Below are 19,258 nucleotides of genomic sequence, written 5' to 3' on the forward strand. Positions count from 1 at the left end.
CACTGTTTCACTTGAGTATTCCACTGTCTGTAAGTGAGCTTTCTGTGTAAGTGAGATTGCATTCAAGTAGAAAAAAAGGAAGGAAGAAAAAGGAAAGGTAAATTCTCCTGGAGAGTCTATTTGCCTATTCAAAATAGTTCAAAAAAAGTCACTGGAGGTAAAAAGTGATCTTAACGCTGTGTGCGGATGCATACTGGAGCTTTGCTTCTCTTTATAACCCATGTCAGGAGGACACTGTGCCCTGGAAGCTGGAATGTGACACAGAGAAGGCAGGAGGCAGAAATATTCACCACATTGACGGACACAGACGAGTCAGAATGGAACTCTAGAGAGCAGTGAGTATGAAAGAAAGGGAAAGAGGGAGGTCTGCGAGATTGAGAGAGAGAGCGAGAGAGAGAGGGAGGGAGGGAGGGAGGGAATCTGGAAAAGGAGGAGAAGGAGGGGGATGGTTGGACGAGTAGTAGAGAACACGACATGACATGGGAATTTCATTCAGCCTGGACTTGGAATTTGCCTGTTAAATTTTGCTGGGAATTCTGCCCTGAGGCTCTCTGAAAAAAAAAATAATAATTTTGTACACGTGTATGTGTGTGCATGTGTACAGGATTGAAATTCATAGCTTATCAAAAAGCATGACCATCAAACAGCCATGAAAAATACAGAGTAGCCACAGAATATATTAGTACATATACAGTTGGGCAAAAAAGTATTTAGTCAGCCACCAATTGTGCAAGTTCTCCCACTTAAAAAGATGAGAGAGGCCTGTAATTTTCATCATAGGTACACTTCAACTATGAGAGACAGAATGGGGGGAAAGAATCCAGGAAATCACATTGTAGGATTTTTAATTAATTAATTGGTAAATTCCTCGGTAAAATAAGTATTTGGTCACCTACAAACAAGCAAGATTTCTGGCTCTCACAGACCTGTAACTTTAAGAGGCTCCTCTGTCCTCCACTCGTTACCTGTATTAATGACACCTGTTTGAACTCGTTATCAGTATAAAAGACACCTGTCCACAACCTCAAACAGTCACACTCCAAACTCCACTATGGCCAAGACCAAAGAGCTGTCGAAGGACATCAGAAACAAAATTGTAGACCTGCACCAGGCTGGGAAGACTGAATCTGCAATAGGCAAGCAGCTTGGTGAGAAGAAATCAACTGTGGGAGCAATTATTAGAAAATGGAAGACATGCAAGACCATTGATAATCTCCCTCGATCTGGGGCTCCACGCAAGATCTCACCCCGTGGGGTCAAAATGATCACAAGAACGGTGAGCAAAAATCCCAGAACCACACGGGGGGACCTAGTGAATGACCTGCAGAGAGCTGGGACCAAAGTAACAAAGGCTACCATCAGTAACACACTACGCCGCCAGGGACTCAAATCCTGCAGTGCCAGACGTGTCCCCCTGCTTAAGCCAGTACATGTCCGGGCCCGTCTGAAGTTTGCTAGAGAGCATTTGGATGATCCAGAAGAGGATTGGGAGAATGTCATATGGTCAGATGAAACCAAAATAGAACTTTTTGGTAAAAACTCAACTTGTCGTGTTTGGAGGAGAAAGAATGCTGAGTTGCATCCAAAGAACACCATACCTACTGTGAAGCATGGGGGTGGAAACATCATGCTTTGGGGCTGTTTTTCTGCAAAGGGACCAGGACGACTGATCCGTGTAAAGGAAAGAATGAATGGGGCCATGTATCGTGAGATTTTGAGTGAAAACCTCCTTCCATCAGCAAGGGCATTGAAGATGAAATGTGGCTGGAAAATTACAGGCCTCTCTCATCTTTTTAAGTGGGAGAACTTGCACAATTGGTGGCTGACTAAATACTATTTTGCCCAATTGTAAGCCACAATTAATAATGGGCCCATTTTACAACTCCCCTAGAGTTAAACAGTTGAGTTTTACCGTTCTTGAATCCATTCAGCCGATCTCCAGGTCTGGCGGTAGCACTTTTAGCTTAGCTTAGCATAGATCATTGAATCGGATTAGACCATTATCATTTGGTCATCAAAAATGACCAAAGAGTTTCGATAATTTTCCTATTTAAAACTTGACTCTTCTGTAGTTACATCGTGTTCGAAGACCGGCGGAAAATGAAAAGTTGTGATTTTCTAGTCTGATATGGCTAGCAACTATACTCTTGTTCCGGCGTAATAATCAAGGAACTTTGCTGCCGTACCATGGATGCAGCAGGCGCAGTGATATTACACAGCGCATGAAAGTAGTCCCCAGCTAGGTAACTAGTTACTACTTTTCATTTTCCGTCGGTCTTAGTACACGATGTAACTACAGAAGAGTCAAGTTTTAAATAGGAAAATTATCGAAACTCTTTGGTCATTTTTGAGCGAGATGCTAATGGTCTAATCCGATTCAATGATCTATGCTAAGCTAAGCTAAAAGTGCTACCGCCAGACCTGGAGATCGGCTGAATGGATTCAAAAACAGTAAAACTCAACTGTTTAACTCTTGGGTTGTTGTAAAATGAGCCTATTTCCAAAAAAATGGAGTGTTCCTTTAATAATTTTAAACCCGTGTTTGTCCGTATAAACAATGAGCATTCCCATGACCTTTGAGCACACTCGCTAAGCTATGGTCTATAAAAGCTTTAGATAGTCTTTGACCTGTCTCCCCCTCCCAATGTGACCATCTTCCTCTAATCTGATAGGAACCGCTATAGCTGTCTGTCTGTGATTGAGACCTGAGCTTTTGATCACTCAGCCTGATCTTCTAACAACTCCACCACCACCATCCATGAAATGATCAAAGTCGGTTTATACAAACAGAGTCTGAAATGTGAGCTGAATCAATGTTGAAATAAGGAAAGTGACTAAAAAGTGTGTCAGATTTGAACAACAAAGTGTAGTTACGATGAGAGCGCATGATCAAAGAGTAGCCGAGTGTTGTCATACCTCAAGTGAAATGTCTATTGATAACCTGACTAGTTAATAGCTGGTAATAAAACTAATCAAGTAAAGATAACCAGTTATAAACAAACAATGAGCTCTGTATACATTGTTGTCTTGCCCGTCTTTTATTTTCAATTCTCAACAGGTGGAAAAACACTGCCATTAACCAGTTAAACTTAATGGGGCTGTCATGACTGAGAAAACCTCTTTTCCCAGGGAAGGTAATTAAGCATTTAATGGGTATGTTAGTAGTTCACCAATAGCACATGAGACCACGTGAGCGAATAAAAGCAGATAGACAGAGCCGTGCTCTGCCAGATGAGATCCACAGATTCTGAAGGCACATTATGTAGCAGATTGCCGAGCTACTGAAGTCCAAACTCACTCATGGAGATGATTTGATTAGCGTGATTGTTCAAAAGCTTTACGTAACGCTGGAGCATCTCCGGGACAAAATAATGAGGAAATCTTTGCCAGGCTAAAGATTAAATCTACAGCAAAAACCATATTGACAATGCACATAAAGTTAAAATATACACTGCCCTCCAAAAGTTCGGAAACACCCTAGAAAAGTAGGGTTTTGGACAATATTGGCATGAATCCTTTTTAATTTGTGATAATTTTGCACTGATAAGGGACAACACAAACTACGAAAACATATTTTATTACATAAACAGTTTATACATAGAAAAAAATAAAATTTTTGATTCATCAAAATATCCACAATTAGCAGCTATTACAGCTCTGCATAATCTGGGAATCTGAGCTGTCAGTTTATTCAAACATTGACTCGATACTGTATATTACTCCGAGTCTCCTGAAGGATTGCCCAAAGATGATTCACACTGGTTGGACACTTCTTACGGACATCACGGTCCAGTTCCTCCCATAGTAGCTCAATTGGGTTGAGGTCGGGTGATTGGGGAGGCCATTCCATGACAGACATGATGCCAGCTGACTGTTTCCTCTCCAAATAAGATTTGCACAGCTTGGAAATGTGCTTGGGGTCATTGATAAGGATTTATGCTGATATTGTCCAAAACCACACTTTGCCAGGAGTGTTTCCAAACTTTTGGAGGGCAGTGTACACACACAAAAAAAAAATCAATGTGTTCAACTAAACTATATGAAAATGCCTGTGAAACAAATGTGAAACATTATGACTAGCTTTGCTATTCAAAATGAAGTTTCCAATGGATATAAGCATAAAACATCCTTAACTACAGCCCATCCCCCTGTTGTGTTCCTGCTGAAACAACGGGCCTAGGGTCTGCTGAAGCAGCACAATTCAGCATCAGTCATTCAGCTGCCCCATGGCCCAGGCCCCATGTGCTGGTCTTTACTGCCCTGCTGCCCAGAGTCAACAAACCAGGGCTGATAGGGCATTTGACACCGTTTCTGATGGGTCAGCACTGGAAAATTCATCATTTGAATCTGTATTAAATACATTAACACAGTGCATCCACAATTAGAAGGAATTTCATCAGTGTTCAGTTCAAGTGTGTGGGTTATAGCATTGATTAATTTTATTCTTCTGTGCATCACACAGAAAAAAAAAGATTTTGATGCCTATACATTTAATAAATTTAATAGTGAAACATCTTACATCTTAAGCTTAACTACATACAGAAAATGCATTTGATGTTGACCTACCTGCAGTTTGCCTTCTAAAGAAAAGTAAGATTTATTAGGGTGGAGAGGATCCCCATTTATAAAGTAGAAGTTAGCAGCCAGAAGGACATATTTTCAGTTCAGTTAATACATAAATCCTCACAGTTGTTTTATTGTACTAGGAAATGGGACACGCTCCATACAGACTAATAAAACTTTGGAATGTGTCAGCATTTAAAAATGTTTTGTGTGTGATATAGAATTCTGTATCCATAATATATGCTAGATTATATGTGACCCTGGACCACAAAACCAGTTATAAGTAGCACGGGTATATTTGTAGCAATAGCCAAAAATACATTGTATGGGTTGAAATTAGCGATTTTTCTTTTTTGCCAAAAATCATTAGGATATTACATAAAGATAATTTTCCATGAAGATATTTTCTAAATTTCCTACCGTAAATATATCAAAACTGAATTTTTGATTAGTAGCCTAATATGCCTTGCTAAGAACTTCATTTAGACAAATTTAAGGGGGATTTTCTTAATATTTAGATTTTTTGAACCCTCAGATTCCAGATTTTCAAATAATTGAAACAAACATACATCAATGGAAAGCTTATTTGTGATGTTTAAATCTCAATTTCAAAAAATTTTGGACCCTTAAGTCTTTTGTAGTCTATAGGGTCACATATACAGTGCCCTCCAAAAGTCTTGGAACAGTAAAGACCAAATTGCTTAGTTGGCTGTGGAGTCAAGACATTTACAAATATGATTAAAAGATGAATATGAGACAAAACTACAGAATGTCACATTTTATAATTGGTTGATTCAACTCAGATGTTTTACCAGCTAAGAAGTTCAGCACTTTTAGAGTTTCATCCCTCTATCTGATGTGAGCATAAATATTGGAACAGTTGCCTCACAGGTCTTTCTAAGTGATCAGCTGTGTCCTGTTGCATTAATTCTTCAGATATTAAAAGCAGGAAATGTGTCGTATCAGTTATATCCATTACTTCTGTATTCTGAATCTTGCATCCGAGGATGAAACACACAAACCAGGATGAAGATGAGGGAGGTGACTTTGAGAGAAAAGCAAGCAATTTGGATGCTAAAAGAAAAGAGGAAGTCGATTAGAGCTATTGCAAAAATAAAGGGCATGGAGAAATCAAGAGTTTGGAAACCACCAGCGACACCAGCAACCAACAATGACCTGATCGGCTGAGAAAACAACAGTAGTTGATGAGCGACAAATCATAAAAGCTGTGAAAATGAACCCTTAAAGATGTGTTTGTAAAATCACCAACAACTTCCAGAAAGCTGGGGTGATGCTCTAACAATCTACTGTCCTCAGGAGACTTTGACACAGAATTACAGATGCTACACAACAAGATGCAAACCTCTGACCAGCACCAAAAATTGATTAGAGTTTGCAAAAAAGCACAAAGGTGAGCCAGAAGAGTTTTGAAACTGTGTTTATGGACCGATGAGACAAAGATGAACCTTTATCTAAGTGATGGGAAAGCAAAAATGTGGAGAAAAAAAAGGAACTGCAATGATCCCAAGCATACCGCCTCATCTGTAAAGCATGGTGGAGGTGTTGTCATGGCATGGGCATGCATGGCTGCCTCTGGAACAGGCTCTCTCAACTTTACTGATGACATAATGTATGATGACAGTAGCAGAATGAATTTGGAAGGGTACAAAACCATCTTGCCTACCAATATTCAAGAAAATGCCACCGGATTCATTGGGAAGTGCTTCATATTGCATCAGGACAATGACCCAAAACACCCTGCCAGTTCAGTCAAGGAATTTATAAGGGCAAAGAAATGGAAAGTCTTAGATTGCCCAAGTCAATCTCCAGATTTACATCCGATTGAACATGAATTTCACCAGCTGAAGAGGAGAGTAAAGGCAGAAACTCCCCAAAACAAGCAACAATTTTAATCGGCTGCATTAAAGGCTGGGAAAAGTATTTCAAAGGATGAGACCAAGAGTCTGGTGATGTCTATGGGTCACAGACTCACTGCTGTGATTGTGCGCAAAGGATCTGCAACTAAATGATAGCTTTTCATCTTTTATATCTGCCGTATGTTCAACTGTCCCAATACTTATGCTCACATCAATGAGTGGGATGAACTCTAAAAGTGCTGTTCTTTTTATTTGGTAAAACATGTATTTGTTGAAAGGGCTAATAATAAAATGTGACATTCTGTAGTTTTGTCTCATATTCATCTTTTAATCATATTTGCAAATGTCTTGACTCCACAGCCAACAGAGCAATTTTGTCTTTACTGTTCCAACACTTATGGAGGGGACTGTAAGAGATAGATGAGCATAATTTACTTGTTCCAGACTGTGTATATATATATACACAGTCTGTTTACAGTCTGTTTACTTGTTCCAGACTGTGTATGTATGTATGTATATATATATATATATATATATATATATATATATATAAAGCAATCTTGTAAACAGAGATTAGGATTCAGAGCATGGCTGCAGCACTAGACATGGAGTTACTTTAACAGTGCTTGACATTTGGAGTCCTGCTCTGGTTGCCTCCAGATAGCGTGTTAGCATAGAGTTGACAGTACAGTCAGAGTGCATTAGACCTGAGTGCCCTTAACTGTCTCCTGTCTAACAGCCTTGCCAGAAGACACACAATTAATCACATGCTTTTGGCATGACACAAAAATATGGACTCTGTGAAGCTAGGAGACAGATATTACCTCGGTGTACAGTGGGGCTCAAGAGTCACATTGAAGAGCTGGGATTCAGTTTAAACCTGGTAGTAAACAGAACATTCAGGATTTGAAATATTGAAAACAAAGAAGGGTTGATATGTATGTATTTTTGAATTCATTTTACTCTTAAAGGGATAGTTCACCCCCCCCCCCCCCCCCCCCCCCCAAAAAAAGAAAATAAATAAATAAAAATAAAATAAAATCTGTTATTCCCTTAGATGTTCCAAACATGTTTGAGTTTCTTTGTTCTGTTAAAGAATATCGTGGATGTCAATGGCTACCGCCAGTTGTTTGGTTATCAACATTCTTCAAAATACGTTATTTTGTGTTAAACAGAAGAAAGAAATTCATACAGGTTCTTGAGATGTATAAGTAAATAATGATAGTATGTAAATTTTTTTAAACTATCCCTTTAAATGTCTTGTTTGCTTTTGACGTGCTCTTTGGATTCTTTCTGAGTCATCTTCAGAACTGACGCAAAAGGCTCTCTGTATGATGTACCAGTAGAAATAGGGCTGATGATATAATTCTACCTTGTGACTCGTGAGATGGAGAAATCCGATAGGAAAGCAAAAGTTCAGGATGAGGCAAAATATATGTATTCAGCAACTCCCATTAAAATGCTCAGCCTTTGTTTTCACAGAGGTTGAACTCTGTGTCTGTTTAAGTCATTAGGAAGGATTACCACCCCCTCCTGACCGAGACCGGAAAATTTGAATCCCCATCAAACTCTACCCCTGGGATAACCTCTGTAGATATTTTGTGTAACCAAAAAGACATGAATGAATTAAGAGAGGCACAACAAGGATCACATGCCTCTGCCTGAGGGAAGGAAGACAAAAGAAATAACTGTAGTTTTATGAGACCCCGTCTTGTAGAAGATAAGTACTTGGATCTTAATACGAACACCTAATTCAATTTGAGAATGGATGCCAAATCCTAGCTGCTTCAGATCTACTTTTCATGAGGTTTTTAGACCATTTGATCACTAAGTGTACATTTATAGTCCAGAGTTGGCATCTAACGTTCATGCCATTGCAAATCCTGGATCAGAGCTTTTGAACTGCAAACCTAAACTTCAGACAAAAGATCTTTGGGGTAAGCAGGTTCAAGTCAGGGACATTTTGGGTTAGTTCACTTATACAGAAACATTAGATGCAATGCAACTTCTTAATGACAGTAGTTTTCTTTCCTGTCTTCATGAATTTCCTATTGAAAAGAATTTTATGTTTTTGAAAGAACGTTCACCAATTGTATTAACTATACAGTAAAAAAAATAGTAATATTGTGAAATATTATTATAATTTAACTTTTTCTATATGAATATAATTTAAAAGGGAATTTATTCCTGCGACAACAAAGCTTAATTTTCAGCATCATTACTCCAGTCTTCAGTGTCACATGATCCTTCAGAAAACATTTTAATATGCTGATTTGCTGCTTTAGACACCATATTGAAATTCACAGTTGTGCTGCTTAATATTTTAGTGAAAACTGTGATGCATTTCAGGATTCTTTGATGAATAGAAATTACATTTATTTGAAAAAAAACTAATCTTTTGTAACATCATAAATGTCAATTTAACACGTCCTTGCTGAATAAAAGTGTTAATTTCTTTCAATAAAATAAATAATTTCCACTTATTTCCCCACGGTTTCTCATCCAATTTTATAACATAGATGACACAAGTTTTTACAAATGTGACCAAAAAGCTACAACATTTGAAATGTGGAGTTGCAGTTCCTGGAAAATGTACATGGTTGATGCATATTTGATATCTGAGAATACATTAAACTCTGAGACCATCGGATGAACTCCAGAAGTGACAAAATTATGGGGGAAGACAACAAACAGAACCCCTGTATCTTTATAAAACAATTGAGATCTCATCTGTCGTGTGGCAGAACCTCTTTCAGCATGATGAAACACTTTACAGCACAGCTGATCAGGAACTCCTGATCATATTGATTCTGCTGTATCAGATGTGATTCAGCACTTCACAACTTGGGGAAACTCGTGATATATCACATGACTGATCATTTTGAACAGAGACTACTGTCAACCGACTGTTAAATGCAAGATAAGCCTTTTGTTACACACCAATTCCACTTCCTTTTTCACAGTCTCACATCCATCACAAGAAAATCTGATGACCATGTTTCCAGCATGATTCAAAAATGTAACACAGAGCACCTTACGTTGATACTGAATGCTTGGTTTGGTTGTACCATTTCCAGGGTTAAATGATATTTTAAATCCGTTTTCAATGAGGACTTTTGAACCCTACTTGCTTTAGTCATTCCCCATTTAGCAGATCTTTTCTGCTAGTTTTTTATCCTATTGTTAAGATTGCAATGCCCCACTTCAAGGGTCAAAGGAAATAAAGGTAAATATTGCACAGCATGAACAAGATTATCTTTGGAGTGGAGCAATTCCACTGGGATGTTGCATACAGTTTCTCAAGAGGCTTCTGGTTGGCTTTATGACAGTTATGGAATCATTTCATGAAATATCTCACCATAGTAGAATCAAAGAGAAATATCCAGATTAAAACAAACCTCACAGTACAGTGACGGACTTGTTGAGAGGTGAGAGACCTACCGTTCTCACAGTGAGATATTCACATCTGCACAAGTCACTCAGTGACTATAGTGCAACTCGAAGTCTGAAATGTTCAGAGTTCGGTGTCAAATGCTGAGAATCTCTATCGCCATATATTGAAGAAGTAAATATCATCTTATGTAAATATCTGGTTGGACTGGCCTATTGGACATGCTTTCTGGATATGCAAGTTGTCTCTGAGGAGCCATTCAATAAAATGCCATTATTTGGTTTAGCGGTAATGATGTCATTCTCATGAAACATGCACAGGAGGAAAACAAGTCACAACGAAACAATAAACCTATTTATTGAGTCTCTACTGAGAAATAAAGACCCATAAAATATAACCAGACTTGTATATTTTCTGGATGCGTGATGCTTGCCTGTGCAAATCTCATTGAATTAATGCCAGTGTGTTGCTGTCTGTTTTCTAAGGTGTTTTGAGTGTTGTTGTTTATTAGCATGCTATGTTGTTGCTAGGCTGTGCAGAATAAAGCCCATCCCCAAGTCTCTATTCTGGCCCTTGTATGACTATCTACATGTATCTACAGTAATTTTTATGTTTTAAAAAAAGTTATGAAATTTATTTCTTATTATTAGTGTTGATAAGCAGTTGTTTTGGGGAAACCATTATATATTTTTTCAGGATTCTTAGATGAATAGAAAGTTTAAAAGAACATTTATTTGAAATAGAAAACTTTTCTAAAAAACTGTTTTCCTGTCACTTTTGTTTAATTTAAAATGTAGAAGTAACCTAGGAAAAATTAAAACGGAACAGATTCTTGATTCTTCTTCTCACTGCAAAGTGAAATTGCATTAAAAAAGCATTTTATTCTCTTCCATTGCATTTTTGGTAAATATGGTAAACGGAAGTTCATGCATGCTTGATGTGAGAACCAGTGATGTTTGTTTTTGAGCGTCAAATACACACATTACAGCTTCAGTTATAACATTCGTTATTGAAATTTCTGGCTTCAAATTGGGTGAAGCATATTGCGGTTAAATTAATTTTTTGGAAAAAGGTTTTTCCATGTAGTTTTGGGAAGCATTATCTTATGGAAGTACCATGCACTTGCATTATAGGAAGAGAAAAATCTGTCTTTGTGTTCATCTAAAGAAAAAATACATACTATATATATACATACAGTATATACTATAGTACAAAGAACATTCTGTGCATATGGGAGGCATGAGGGTGTAAAGAGCGGAGTTGCCCTTTAAAGGCTCCTTCACATCAAGGACAATAACCATATAGTTGTAAAAAACTTTCCTAATAACACTTCAGCCAATAACGATAAAGGCACAGAGAAACAATATCGCTTTTTGTTCCAGCTGATGAACATCAGTTATAATGATGGCAGGATAGCTTCTCAGTTTCAAACATCTGCAAGAGTATTTTCTTGGAAGGCCAAGTTACTTCACAATTTTTTTTTTTTAAATCAGCCGTTCATTGGTTCATGACCAGCAGTCTTGGTCTAAACCAGTAATATTTGATCCAAGACAAGAATTACTCTGAATCCACAAAACAGCCCTTTTGGGACATACGTTCCAGAGATGTCAGATCATAATATATGTGGCATGCATAAATAGGTACAATGAGAACCATATATCATTTCATAAAAATAACTACATTGTGGAGTAGTAAAATATTTCATTTTTTCTGACAGGAATAAATGACCGTTCTGACCAAGGTAAAGGAAAATGAAAACCATGTGGACCACAATAAAACATTTTATTCACTATACATATATCAAAGTGACTTAGCACCTTAAAAACATACAAAAACATGCTGCCGACACAAGGTGGCTGCTACAGGAGAGTTTGTAACAGATCCTCACAATGATATTTTTCTGTTATAGTCCTAATACTGTCATGTGCCTTTATGTTCTTCAGGACAAACAGCACATCAGATAGAAGTGCCCTGGGGGAAAAAAATACTTTTCTTACAAATCCCATATTATTCTGAATCATTTTATTATACTTTTGAATCATTATTTAATAGTATAAATATTGTGAAAGGACGGCTGTATAATTATACATTAGTCTGAGGTTCATTGTTGTGCATTACCGAGTGCTGCTGGAGTCATTGTTGTCCTTAAATAAGGCATGAGCGGTTTGAAGAAGATGTTTGCTGAAGTTAAACAGCTGAGGTAGTGACGAGCCAGTGTTCACCTCAATAAACCATGATTCTGGAAAAGAATCTGCAATCTTTTCAGAAGAATTAAAGTTAGTTTTATAATGAACTACCTTTACAATGAACAATGAGATTAGATTGATATTGTAAGCACAGGCACCTTTTTGCATTTCTGGATGGTGTGTTTTGGATCGGATTCATTAAGAACAGTTATCATCAAGTAACGGCTGAGAAGTTTCTCCAACATCAGCTCTTTAAGGATATGTTCAGGAATCAAACCATCCCATAATGCCATGTTACCAAGCAACTGAAAAACCAAAGATAACATTTTACCCTAAACATTGGTTTGATTTGATGAACATACTGTATATTACCGTCAAAACATTTGGGGTCAATAGGATTTTTGTTTTTGAAAGAACTCTTGCATATGGTTTTAAAAAAAGTCGTATGCATGCCAAGGCTGCATTTATTTGATCAAAAATACAGTACAAACAGCAATATTCTGAAATATTTTTACCATTTAAAATAGGTGTTATTAAAGCTGAATTTTCAGCAGCATTCAATACTTGTAATTAAATCTTTGCTGAATTAAAGTATTAATTTCTTTAATAAAAAAAATAAATAAAATAAAATAAAAATGACTGACCCCAATCTTTTGAAATATACAAGGAAACAGCAAGGGCATGTTAACAGTCACAACATGACCAGAAGTGAAATGTCAAACCTTCACTGCTGACCAAAACTGTTTGTTCTGAAACTGGAACTGTGGGGACTGCTTATCCTCTAAAAACCTAAGCAAAGAGCACAATGTCTAACTCATTACAACAACTTGACAATCACACACAAACATCTGAATGCAATAATTATCCAGCAAAGCACACAAAGAGTTTTTGAAATGTTAATCAAAATATTAAAAACACAAATCCAGATATAACTTACTTTTTTGGGTACAGCGGTACAAAGACATCATTGTCTACTGCACTCCTTAACCTCTGAATGACTGCTTCTACAAAGGCCTGCAGGATGAAATCACAAGCTGATTATAATTACTGACATTACATCCATGAAGTTACAAGTTTTAATACAAAAGACAATACCTTGACAAGTTTGCTTTGTTCACCATCAAATATAGAATAATCATCCTGTGTTCTCTTGCACAGTGTCGTGAGTGTTTGAGACTGCTGCGCAGACAGAGGGTCCCACACCAGCTCCACGAAACCTACCAAAAACAAGCTACGCTTTAATAAGGTAATTAGTTCTGGATTTCATTCTGCACTTCTAAACGAATGCTGCAATGACAGCAATCAGACAGCCAGAACAAGACATTCTGATATGCTTAATAGTTCATTAAAACCAAAAGCGTGATATTAAATGATTCTCTGAAACATTCTGTTCCCAAATTCAATGTAAAATGCAGCGGGCCGATGGGTGTTATAAAGCTGTTAATTTAATTATGTGCAAATGGCATAGTCACCTTGAACTTTAGAGAGGATTGTCTTCTCAATTATGGTAGGCAGCGTTGTCTTATCCATGTTCTCTGATTCCTCATAACCCTGACCGTGACAGAACCTCTCGACAGCAGAGTACCACGGCAATGCCTCAAAGTCTTCATCTGCCTACAGGAAAAAATATACTGTGAAATGCATGTATTTATAGTACCAATCAGGGATAATTCACCCAAAAAAGAAAATTCTGTCATTAATTACTAACCCTCATGTCATTTCTGATGAAACCCAAGAGCTTTCTTGGGTTTTTGTCAGACGTAGAACAAATTGTTGAATAAAACACCCTCAAATGTGTAATGCAGTTGGAGAAATATGGTTTATAAAAAAAAAAAAAAAACAAAGATCAATACCTAAAAATACCCAGTAGACCTGTGATGTGCTTAAGCTGTAAAGATGGAATATTTATAATATTTGACATTAAGCATATTTTATAATCACAATGTTTTAATAGTTACTGTAAAATCCTGAATTTATACTGATCCACAGATCTTGATGGAAATCTGAAAAAGCCAAAACTCTAAAACAAGGAGTTTCAAATCCAAACACAGATCTGATAGAACAGCAAAATTGCCATAAATCATTACAGGGAATTCTGAGAAGAATTCTGAGACAATACACTGTAGACAAGCCATAGATCACCTGAAGAGGATTCCAGCCAATAAGCTGGTGTCGGATCAGGGGTGCCAGGAGTTTTGGGAGGCATAGGCCAATGTAGGCATTACTGTAAGAGTCCTGAAAGGAGACACGCCACTCATCAAATCTAGAGAGGATTTTCTTCACATCCCAGAAGTCTGTTTGAACATCTGCAAACACTTCCTTTGCCTTTTTCAGCAGATCATCTGAAATTGAATCCAAGTTATAGATGCAGCGACATATTTGATATGGACTCTAAATGCAAGTATGGATGTGGTCTTTGTATTTTAAAAGTATTTCTAGACTCTGACGACACAGTTTAAAAATAATCTTATTTGTGCTTCCGTGAAGCCTCTCACACCTCTTTTACTTTGTAGCTCTGCCTGCTGCTCAGTCGTAGGTTCCCAGTCACACGGCACACACCCAATGTCTTCTTCAGACAAGCTAGGACATGAAAACACATAGGGAATTGAACAACTGATGATAAATGATTTTGACAGCTGTAATTTACAGATTATGAGCATCTCAGAAAGCCTCCAAAGGCTGTAATCTATAGAGTTTCAAAATGTCAGGCTTAGCGTATGCAGTATTTACAGCAATAACAGTCAGTAATGGTGAAAGTGCAAATATAATAATTCATCTCACGTCTGCCAAGTTGGGTTAGAATCTCCGCTTGTGTCACCATTGCTGTGTGAATCAGTGTTATCTATGAGACAGCCACAATACACAATATTATATAAATGAATGTACATTCAGTCCTGTGATAGATGGAAGATATGATCATTATAATCATGTGAGTGGGCATAAGATGTGAAGCGTCCTCAACAAAATATTACATACAAGACAGTAGTCAGTAGTAATCTTACAGGTTAACTTCTGAATCCGTGAGGACTCCTCCTGAAGTGCTTCTCTTCTCTGACTCATCAGCGCCTCTGCCTGGTCAATATAGAGACTGTGCATGTCCAACTCAACAGTGTTTACTAAAGCCATCTGAAAAATAAAGCATACCACCAATATTATATAAACTGTATACAGTTATATTAATTTGCATACATTGTTAATTTAGCAAAGATTAACCTTCTCAGACAGGCATTCCAGTAGGTTCCGTGAGAATATATTCATGGTACGGTAGAACCGCAGATGCTCATCTGCAGCATGGTTTTCAAGGCTCTCCAATGAGCTCTTGGCCATTTCCATATCCAGTTGCATCCTCCTTAGCTCCGCCTCCCGCGCTCTGTGCACCTCCCCCAGCGAGTCTAATCTGGAGCAAAACAATTTTTACTGTCATATAATGCGAGAAATGCTGAAGGTGTCTGAATAAATTTTGGTTTGACTGATATATATATATATATATATATATATATATATATATATATATATATATATATATATATATATGTGTGTGTGTGTGTGTGTGTGTGTGTAAAACACTTAAATATAAACGTGTGTGTGTTTATATAACAATACACACACACACGTAAAATAATGACAAATTGAATGCACACTTGTTGAACAAAGGCAATTTATTATTAAGTATAATAATAATAATAATAATAAATAATAATAATATATAAAATAAATAATAATATGATATAGGTAAACCCCCCACTCTTTTGAACAGTAATTAATATATTTTTTTAAGTATAAAACAAATGCATTTCTGCAGCTTACTTTGTTATGATTCTCTTCTTAATGACATCAATACTGACTGATGGAAGTGTTTCGGGGATGTCCATTTTCTTCTGTCGGCCTGGTCTAGGAGCCTGCCATTCCTTATGAGAATACAAGGAAAGATCCTTGAAACACTATGGAAGCAGTGTGCAATAAAAAGCAAGTTAAAGTTATTTACAATCCAAAATGCCTTAAGGAGAACAATTAAGCCTTCATATCACAGTGGAGGGTCTCACTTGGTGTCTTTTGACCCCTTTTCCAATTTGCTGTTCTTCCCATATCTGCTGATCTTCCTCCTCTTGGCTATCAGAAAAACTCTCATCACTATCACTCCCTACAGAAAACAAACACAGAACATGTGATCTATCTACTTCAGTGTTTTAATAATACACATAAGTAGTGTAGCAGCACAAGTTTCTCACCCATCTTCTCAGTCATCCGCTCTCTCAGAGTCTTTGGTTTGGGTGCAAACTCGATTCTGCGCTCATGATCGTCCAGCTCATTGTCACCGTCTTGCTCTCCACTGCTTGGATCTTCTTCCTGTAGGCTTCCAGGAGTACGGGGTGAATCCAGTGAAATGTAATCTTGCTGGGCTCTGGCCTGTCTCCTTTTCTCTTTGGCAGCATGAATCTTTTTTGCATCAGGAATGACGACTGCAGCATTTAACAATTTGACAATAACAACCAGAGTTAAATGTTAGTGAGTAAATAATGACAAATTACATACATCAGTGAACTATTGCTTAAACTCTCTAGTGGTCTTTGGTCATTTAAAACAAAACAAAAACGAACGTTGTGAAATGTATATGAATTTTTGTGAAAATCCATTAGAAAAGGTTAAATGGGATAAACTGAAAATAATATGGATTTCCTAATATCTGTTTTATTTTATACAGAAATAAATGGTGTGTAAATTAGAAATGAATATTTTTAGCAGCATGATGAAATCCCTTCAAAATACAAAATATTATTGAAACAAAATATCACAAGTGTGCCCCTAAGTGAGGAATTCCAGAGGGTTATTGCTGCAGTCAAACCTGTTCGTGGTTTTGAGGAACCAGATGAGCTTGAGATGGTAGAAGAGCTTCCATCATCGCTGTCAGGAGGAATGTCTTCAACCGAGGAATCAGAATCGCTGGCAGACCTCACACTGACATCCCTACTCTTCTTAACTGGAAACAAATGAAGTGTTATTGATCATAACGGTCGATCTGCAGAACTATGCCGTTATTAAAACAACAGACACACCCTGAGAGCCTGGTAAAGGTGCTTTCTTCCGAGCCTGGAACACAACTTCTCTGTTGACTGAACGCTTCACTGTAAAACTTTCCTCGGTGGCTGCAAGAGTCACATTTCTTCGTTAAAACGAATCTATTTAGTGCGTATGAGAGGTTGTAATAAAATACTCACAGTCTTTTTCATCAAGAAAGCTGAGTGCATTGCTCTTAGACTGATGTTTTGTGTCTTTGGACTGCAGTGCAGTGACTGAGGGCTGCTCAGGATCACTAGAGTCACACTGTGGACTAACGTTACTTCGCGGCAAATCCGCTTTCTCTGTTTCCTTTCCGGCATCGCCACCGCTGAGCTTTTCATTCTCATCTTCATCACTGGATTCATTTTTCCTTTGCCTGAAATTTCTGCGTGGCTTTTTATTAAACATTTTAAACCCAATCTAACGCGAACGTGAAATCAACGACTTGTAATGTACTGCTTCCTGGTCGTCGTTTAGAAACATTTCATAATAAAAGTCCTGCACATGCTTAACGAAATCGATTGTATATATAGATATATATATAATTTAATTTATTGTGAAAAGTGTTGTTGTGGCAAAATCTTCAAATATATATGGTAAATGTATCCAAACAGAATCTTGTCTATATTAAAAGTGAAACAACTGGTTAGTTTATTCATCTTATATAGAATTTTGGCCTTTTTTTTTTTCACTTCACATTATGTTGTTGTTTTAATATAAGCTTCTGCACAACTAAAACTGTAAATCATATATTCAGTGTTTGCGTCCAGATGTAAATTACTCTCACAACCAACTGAGGGTCCTAAAGCATGTATAATACTATGTGAATTATAATGGCTTCATATTCCATCTTTAGTGTAATATTTGGGTAAAAGTTAAGAGTAGTTTTTTAATAAGCAAAAATATGGTTGTCACACTATATGGCGTGCTGTTAAAATATTAAAATGTATATTAAAATAATTCTTAAACTGAAAATGTGAAAAGTAGCATTTACGAATACCAAACCACAGTTTGGGGCAAAAATATTGTATACAATATATATATATATATATATATATATATATATATATATATATGATCAAACTCACCTGTTTGATTAGGGTTAGAGCTAAACTCTGCAGTATATATACATACATATATATGTATGTAAAAAATCAAGGTAAATATTGCTTGATCAGTTAATATATTTATTCTACGTCATTTCCAAACATGCTGTACCTTCAAGGTGTTTTTTAAAAAAGCTAAAAATTTTAAGTTACATAAGAGTATTTTGCATACATGAAATGCTAAATATTAATTCAAAGCTAATCAGTAAAGCTATCTTCCATTTTTTTCACAAAAAAACTACAGAAATGTCATTTCAACCACACTGCCTCTGTGGTGGAAATTACATTTATGGTTTCAAAGTACAATTGATATGTTCATTGACTTTGTGAATTGAGTTTAATGAGTGTGATGAGTTTAAGACTTTTTCTAATAAATATCTCTGTTGTTTCTCTACATTCACGTTAATTCATTGTCATTTCCATCACCACGCATTTTTAAAAATATTTAAAAAGTTCTCATCACATTAAAAATGTATCCACAATTTATGAGATCATGCTCTACTTAATATAAAAATTCAAGTTATTTAATAAGCTCTTACCCAAACCAATATTAAATTTCAGTGTGACAGGTGTACGGTTCAGCATTTGGTCCTTAGGGCAGTTAATTTATCTCATTGACAAATGTATAATTATTGTACATTGTGGAAAAACTAGTTACAAAAATGATCTTAGACAATTCTTGAGTGGCATAAGTTATTCTATATTTAAATAACAGCTGTATATTGAGATGTGGTGGAAATTACATTTGTTCATTGTAGGTCGGAAAAATTTAAAATATTAACAATTTCTCTTGTAATTTAAGTTTGTCCTCTTACAGACCTTAAAACTAGACAAATTATTTAAATTTATGAGACTGTGTTACGTGACTTTTGACCAAGTTTTCACAAGGCTAAAAGTGCCCCTAGTTGAAGAAACGCCCATATATATATATTCTAACTTCCTGCCTTTTTCCAGTGCATATGTTACTACTAGAATATAAACAAATTTTATTTTGAAGGATTGAGCTTTGAATTATATGTTTGGCATCCAAAGTTAAAGCACCCCCCCCCCCCCCCCCCCCAAAAAAAAAACACACAA

General features: G+C 36.7%; 1 protein-coding gene across 3 annotated transcripts; it reads right to left on the minus strand.

Annotated features, from left to right (window-relative positions):
- Nucleotides 1-11,595: 11,595 nt before the first annotated feature.
- On the minus strand, nucleotides 11,596-17,558 carry LOC306850128 (intron Large complex component GCFC2-like). 3 transcript variants are annotated; one of them, XM_079385579.1, is made up of 18 exons: nucleotides 17,234-17,558; nucleotides 17,072-17,161; nucleotides 16,861-16,995; nucleotides 16,247-16,477; nucleotides 16,061-16,158; nucleotides 15,825-15,958; nucleotides 15,231-15,414; nucleotides 15,020-15,143; nucleotides 14,799-14,859; nucleotides 14,515-14,597; nucleotides 14,160-14,359; nucleotides 13,490-13,631; nucleotides 13,113-13,234; nucleotides 12,955-13,031; nucleotides 12,740-12,806; nucleotides 12,176-12,322; nucleotides 11,950-12,089; nucleotides 11,596-11,802 (listed from the first exon to the last, which is right to left on the minus strand). In XM_079385579.1, the coding sequence occupies exons 1-18, from the start codon at nucleotides 17,481-17,483 to the stop codon at nucleotides 11,691-11,693; spliced, it is 2,397 nt and encodes a 798-aa protein (XP_079241705.1). In that variant the 5' UTR covers nucleotides 17,484-17,558; the 3' UTR covers nucleotides 11,596-11,690. The 3 variants fall into 3 exon arrangements, with proteins under 3 accessions (XP_079241705.1, XP_079241706.1, XP_079241707.1); XM_079385580.1 differs by having other exon boundaries at nucleotides 15,825-15,925; nucleotides 17,234-17,550; XM_079385581.1 differs by lacking the exon at nucleotides 17,072-17,161 and having other exon boundaries at nucleotides 17,234-17,532.
- Nucleotides 17,559-19,258: the final 1,700 nt, after the last annotated feature.

The sequence above is a fragment of the Barbus barbus genome (genome assembly GCF_936440315.1).
Source record: "Barbus barbus genome assembly, chromosome: 30".
In the NCBI taxonomy this organism is placed as follows: Eukaryota; Metazoa; Chordata; class Actinopteri; order Cypriniformes; family Cyprinidae; genus Barbus; species Barbus barbus.